Genomic DNA, 6,977 nt, shown 5'->3' on the forward strand with positions numbered 1-6,977 from the left:
TATGTCTCTTTTAAAAAGATATCGGTTTTTTGAAAATGTTCCAGAATATGTTTTCAATAACATGTATGTATTAGATTATGTTTACAGACAAATTCTTTCAAAAATTTCAACTTGTGTTAAATTAAAATAAAACATGCGCTAAATACAAAAAATGTGAAACATCAGGCGTATTCATATATGAACTTCCCTAAGCATATTTATACAAGTACATGCAACTCTACAACAAATCAACAATAAAAAAAACAACATTCAATTTGTTTGTGTAAAAACTTGTGAGATTGTCAAAAACTGTTGACAATTTTTCCACAACTTTCACTCAGGTTGCCCAATTAATAGAATATTTTTCAAAATTATTTTTTTTTTGATTAATATATTCAAATACAAAAAAAAAACAAAAAGAAAAACAAAAAAGTAAACAATTTTGAAAATCTCACAAGTATTTACAAAGGAACAAAAAATGAACAGCTGATCACTTGCATGTACTTGTATAAATACCTAATTGAATTACCTTGGTTACGATTTAATTTTAATTTCTATTTATTTAATTTTTATAATATAACAATTTTTTTCTTATTAAATTAATATGTATGTATGTAATTAATTTTAGTGAATCGATTACTTGTAATGTTCTACATTTTTAACAGCACTAACTACTTGACAGCACGTGTAGAAATTCAAGAAGAAGAAAAGTCAAAACAACGGCGATAGCAGTACGTTCACAAACGCATTTTTGCAGAACTAGAAAAATAAATAAAAATTCCTGTTTAGAAATTGTAATCTTGCATTAAAAATGTATAATTTTAAACCTTTAAATATAAAAAAATATCCCAAAACTCATCAAGTTGTGACACCTGATACAGAATATTGGAAAAAGCTAAGCGTAAGTCTGAATGAGTGAAAATACAAAAACAAATAATTTGTTAACTATTTGTATTGTAATGAACACAATAGGTACCCACGCTGGTAAAGGAGTTTGGAGCCATTGACTATGTCGATTTTAGTCCCATAGAACCGCATTACTTTGCAGTTACCTGCTCCGTAAGAGTGCAGATTTACAATCCTATTACAAAGTTGGTCGTGAAGAATTTGTCGCGTTTCCAAGAGACGGCTTACGGTGGCACATTTCGTCAGGATGGACGTTTATTGGTAGCTGGTGATGAACAAGGTCTGGTAAAATTGTTCGATACCTCCAGCAAAAATGTTTTGAGATTGTTCAAAGGTCACAAAGCTCCCGTGCATCGAGTGAATTTCACATCGGACTTGTTGCATATCGCTAGTTTTTCAGATGATAAAACTGTAAAGTTGTGGGATGTTGCCAATGAAAAGGCCATACATACATTTGCTCATCACCAGGATTATGTACGAGCAGGCACAGTAAATCCAGTTTCAGCTGATGTCATTGTTTCGGGAGGTTACGATGGTAAAATTAATTTGTACGATACACGATCAAATGAAGTCACATCAACTGTAGATCATGGTAGCCCAGTGGAGTCTTTGCTCTTTTTACCAACTGGTGGAATCTTTATTAGTGCTGGAGGAACTGAAATACGAGTTTGGGATGCTTTTGCCGGATGTCGTTTGCTTACCAAACTTTCACAGCATCACAAGACGGTCACTTGTCTACGTCTGGGTTCAGATGGTAAACGTATTCTATCAGGAGGTTTAGATCGTCATGTTAAAATCTATGATGTGGCCACTTATCAAACTGTGCATACACTTAATTTCCCTAATGCTGTCCTCAGTTTGGGAGTGGCTCCCAACGATCAAACCGTCGTGGCTGGTATGGTAGATGGTTTAGTTTCTATACAAAATATGGAAGTATCACGTCAAAAGGAAAAAGTTCAAAAACCCAGGAGAACTCACGTTTTGGCCGGTAAAGCGAAAGTTGAAGTAGACCATCAAATTACCTACGAAACGAGACATAGTTTGCAAAAATACGATAGACATTTGAGACGTTATGAATATGGCAGCTGTTTAAAGAGTGTGATGACTTTGAATGTGACGAGTAAAACGCCTGAAGTGACGGTGAGTATAATGCAGGAACTTATTCATCGTAAAGGCCTTCATCGTGCTTTGGCAGGAAGAAGTGGCAAATCGCTTTGCCTTATCATTTCTTTTATATGTCGACATATTGGAGAGCATCGTTTTATGCGAGTTCTTATCGATGTCGGCATGGCGCTATTGGATGTTTACGAAGACAAAGTTCACGAGCTACCCGGCAAAGTCGCTCAAAAATTTGTAAATCTGTCAGTAGCTTTACGGAGACAGGTTGCACTAACTTATGATCTATTGGAGTTGGAAGGCTCTTTAGATATGTTAATAGCTGCTTCAGATGTTGCCAACAAACAAGATGATATGGTGCACTTTATTAAAGACGACAATACCGCATCAACTCTTATACAATCCATTATGGCGAAAGAATCATCCATAGTTACTGTGTAGCGTTAAGAAAGAAAGGTAGCAGACATTTGATAATTAAATTTTATAAACTGTATTTTAACAAATTATATGTTTTAGTTTTAAGTCTTGTTAAAATAAATAAGAAACATTTAGAGTGAATATTCTATTAGCTTTAGTCTAACAAAATTTAATAACTTTTTCCGTTGAATAGTAACATTAACAAATCTGTTGTCAATTAAAAGGATTTGTTATGTCTTCGAATGATATCCAATAAAATCATGTTTAAACCAGTCCAATCCAGTGAAAACTAACAATTTAAATCAGGGGCATCTTTTATGTCAAAACTTAACGCCACCAGTTAACATCATCCTAATAGTTTCTACAACGTGTTTTTACAATCCATAGAATAATTCTAACGAGTGATGGCTTGCAGGATGATATTTTTTTCGGCCATACAATCTTGGAGCACTGTAATGCAAATATGTACATGTTTATTCTCTAACGTTCAAATACCATGTACCATTGCTTCCCAACAGCGGTATAATTTAAACAATTTTTGGACAAAGAAAACTTCGCTGTTAATTTCCTTTTTTCGAAATGAATTTTGTTCAACTTTGACGAGAAATAACTTATCGCTCGATTGCTTTGCAATGGTCAATTCACAGTTAATTCTTGGGGGTTATCTTGTAACTCGTTTCGAAAATAAAATTCGTTAGAATTTTGTTTAATTTTGATTCTTGGGGGTTACCTTGTAATTCGTTTCGAACTTCGTGTTAATTTTAGCTAGACAGGTTTAAAATACTATCTGAAGACGAAGAAGCAGTTGCTCCTAAAGAAAAAAATCCTCCTATAATTGTGGATTCTGTCCAGAGTTTTTCGATTGATATGTTGCATTGTGTGTTATTAACCCGCCAATGGTGACCTATTGGTCTGAGAGAAAGTGTGTGTTATTGTTTTTAAACAATTTTGTGACTTAATATTGAAGTAAAAGAGCTTAAATTGATTAAATATCTTTGTTTTATTGTCAAAGAGCATAAAACAAAAAAAATTATAATATTATCGTGAGTCCGTCGTCACCATTGATCAAATTCAAATTTGCGTCACCATTGCATTATGTGCACATTTCCAATTTTTGCGGCAAAAATTCAAATGTTCAACTTTCGCTTTTTGAAAAAAAATTCTACGGTTCAATTCCTAACCTAAGTTTTCAAGCTGAAAAAAGTAAAACAAATTACATTTTTTTAAAAAAATTGGTTATAACTAAGATTTTACCAAAATGGATTACAATACCGGAGGTGTGTACTTAAAAAACAACTTAAAATATTTAACTAAATGTTTATATTTGTGTAAAACTTCGTGTTTTTATTAGTAATGTTTTTTGTGAAGTTACGAAAAAGTTGTTTGTCTTCTGTAGTATAGTATACATATGTGGTTATTTTTGGGAAGGTCCGGCTTCATTCCGTACTCAAATTTTTTGTAACTACTTTTACCGAAGCATGAGAGCTTAATGTAGCAAGTTTTATAACGATAGCGAATGTCAAAGACATATACAATTGCTTACCCAAAATTTACTTATAGCAGAGCCCCAAGAAAACGCCAAACAAACGAAGAAATGCTATTTGTAGATATTGTTATGAGAATATAAATTGAATTTTTTTGAGAATTGTTGGTGTGTTAGAAGGGGGGTTATAAAAAATGTGAGGTATTTGAATTTGTGGAAAGAGCTATAAGAATATAGATGGAGATCTTTTTTGTCCGTTATTTTTGCTTTCATCTGCAAAAATAACGGTCTTCCTGAATGAAATATCTTTGTTCAAATGTTGTCGACAAAACTCGATTCTTCGTCTTCTATTAACAGCATTTATCAACGGCTTAAATCGGTCCACAAATGGCTGAGATATAAGGAAAAAACCAGGACAGCCTCGATTTTTGACCTATATCTGGATTACTAAGTCATTAATATAGACAATATGGATATCTAATGATAGATATTTCAAAGACCTTTGCAACGACGTATATAAGACCATAGTAAGTTGGACCTACAATGGGTTAAAATCGGAAAAAATATTTTTTAACTCGAATTTTTTTTTCACCAAAAGTTTTTTTTCGCAAATATTAACAAAAAAAAATTAAAAAAACCGAAAAAAAATTTGTCCAAAAAATTAAAAAAACAACTGAAAAATATTTCAAATTTTTATTTTGAAGTATAATTTGGTGAAGGGTATATAAAATTCGGCACAGCCGAATATAGCTCTATTACTTGTTTTAATAAAACTCAAACCAACACTAAATATTTTTAAGTGCATATATTTTTATTTTAACAGCTTATTTTTCGTTTTTAAGTGCATATTTTATGCGCATAAAACTCTCTTTTTAGAGCATAGTTTTGGTAGCCATGCTGATGACAAAATGCCTCGATCAACAGAAAGAAACCAAAGAATTGCTTTTTTCTGGACATCTGACATTACTAAAGAAACAATTTCTCGCGTTTTCTTAAATTTTTCGGAATTGAATTACTGATCTTCCAGAGTCCCACTCAATGAAAACCTAAAATATAACTTTTCTTAATTGACTATGTTTAACAACTTTACTGAACATAACTTTGCAATATTCGGATATTTATATGGTCAAAATGCATAAAAAGGCACAAAGAATTTAAATTTTCCCTATATGATACTAACTTCAAATCGATATATCTCGATTCCTAGACCTGGGGGCTTATTATCAGCCCAATTATGAAAAAAATTCCATATTTGAACCTAGTCCACATATAGATCCCTTTCTAAAAATAGTTTTATCGTTCAAAACTCACATAAAAATAATACTATCGTGATGAAAGTATCTGTTAAGTTTCATAAGGATAGGAGCATAATCGCTCCTATCCCCCATATAAAAAGTAAAAGCCTAAAAGTATGCAAAACCTTTTATTCTAAATATGCATTGCAATTTATTAGTGGAGTTCACTATTAAGGGCGAATGGTCTTGCAACATTGCAAATGCAAAATTGTATAGGTTTTTGTGTGTATTTTGTTATTGGATTACTGTAAAGTTTTGCAATTTGTGGCCCAAAATTTTACAATTTTAAAATAAAATATGTATATTTTTTACACTTATTTTGAGAAAATATCAGAAAAATACGTATATTTTTATTTATTTATTATTTTACTTCATTGTTTTGGTTGTTGTTGTTGTTGTAGCAGCAGTTGTTGCTGAGTTGACAGCCCTTGGCCGAGTGAACTCAGGTCATTCCGGTGCGTAGAACCGGCTGTCGTGGGAATGCATTGTTTTGGTTGATTTGTTTAGTTTTACCACAAAACGGCAGTGTTTGTTTCTTTTCGATAAGAGATTACCAATCTAGTACAACTTCGATGAAAAGTACTCGATTTCGAATGCGGTGATTTGGCCCCAGGTCTTTTTTAACGATATAACTTTTCCAGGTAGGCAGAAGAGGTGGCTCAGCCCCATTATCAAGTAACGGGACGTCGACCACGAACAAATAAATCGTATATGGGCAGCTAACCGAATGTGTTCGGCAAAAACAGTTTCGTAGCCTATTTTCGCTTTGAATTTCAGCTAATTCAGTAATTTTTCTTTTGTAATATATGTATATTTATTGGCCTATTGAGGCTTTTTTATATTACTTGAATTTAAATAAATAAATTGCTTGTAATAACAGAATTATCTTTACAAAAAAATCCACCACAAAAACCATTTTTATTCGGTACAACCGAACATACAATTGATGTTAAATAATTGTAATATATGTATATTTATAGGCCTATTGAGGCTTTTTTATATTACTTGAATTTAAATAAATAAATTGCTTGTAATAACAGAATTATCTTTACAAAAAAATCCACCACAAAAACCATTTTTATTCGGTACAACCGAACATACAATTGATGTTAAATAAAACTATTCAGATATAGGTATTTGATTGAACTTAATTGTTTTTTATTTCTTGTTTCAAAGTATTTTGTTTTTTTTTTTAGTTATTTATAAGTTTGATGTTTTCTGATGAAAATAATGTTGATGTTACAAAAACACATCGATTTGTTGCATTTTAAAACTCTCTACAAACATACAATAATTCTAATGATGTTTGATTACGTGTGTAATTTATTTTACTGTGTGTGAAATAATATGAGAATACATTAGATTTTTCATGAAAAATTCCAGCGGTCTGATTTATGAGTTTTTTATCACACAAAATTGAAAACCTAAGATTTATTCATAATGAAATTTTTAGTTTATTCAAGTCCCTTAGTAAACTAAACATTTCATTACGACCAAGAGCTTTATAACTAACAGTGTTAAATTTCCGAAAGTGTGAAGAGATTTAAAAAATAACAGAGATAGATATAACGTTGTGTTTCTTACATAGCATTAGAATGAAATAATGTTATTTTTTTTTATTTAAAAAAATGTTCGGAAGTTTTATTTTGCCAAAAAAGTGGAATTAAAGAATTTTATTCTGAACGATGTAATCGGAATTAATTTTGTTTTTGAAGGGGAATGGATAATTTACTTCGAAAAAGGATTCCTTCCTAATTGGGAAAATTTCCGGACAATTTTTT

The 6,977-nt window shown here is 31.3% G+C and overlaps 1 protein-coding gene across 1 annotated transcript; it reads left to right on the forward strand.

The window, feature by feature from the left end:
• Positions 1-707: 707 nt before the first annotated feature.
• On the forward strand, positions 708-2,559 carry LOC135958226 (U3 small nucleolar RNA-associated protein 15 homolog). Its single transcript, XM_065509113.1, has 2 exons — positions 708-880; positions 952-2,559. Exons 1-2 carry the CDS (start codon positions 791-793, stop codon positions 2,440-2,442), a joined length of 1,581 nt encoding a protein of 526 aa, XP_065365185.1. The 5' UTR covers positions 708-790; the 3' UTR covers positions 2,443-2,559.
• The last annotated feature ends 4,418 nt before the right edge of the window (positions 2,560-6,977 follow it).

This window comes from Calliphora vicina, chromosome 4 (genome assembly GCF_958450345.1).
Source record: "Calliphora vicina chromosome 4, idCalVici1.1, whole genome shotgun sequence".
NCBI lineage: Eukaryota > Metazoa > Arthropoda > Insecta > Diptera > Calliphoridae > Calliphora > Calliphora vicina.

Excerpts from the sequence above, each read along its gene's own strand:
- LOC135958226 (XM_065509113.1), top strand. The coding sequence starts at position 791 with ATGTATAATTTTAAACCTTTAAATATAAAAAAATATCCCAAAACTCAT. Across the intron at positions 881-951 it reads AATATTGGAAAAAGCTAAGC|GTACCCACGCTGGTAAAGGA; the intron begins GTAAGTCTGAAT and ends TGAACACAATAG.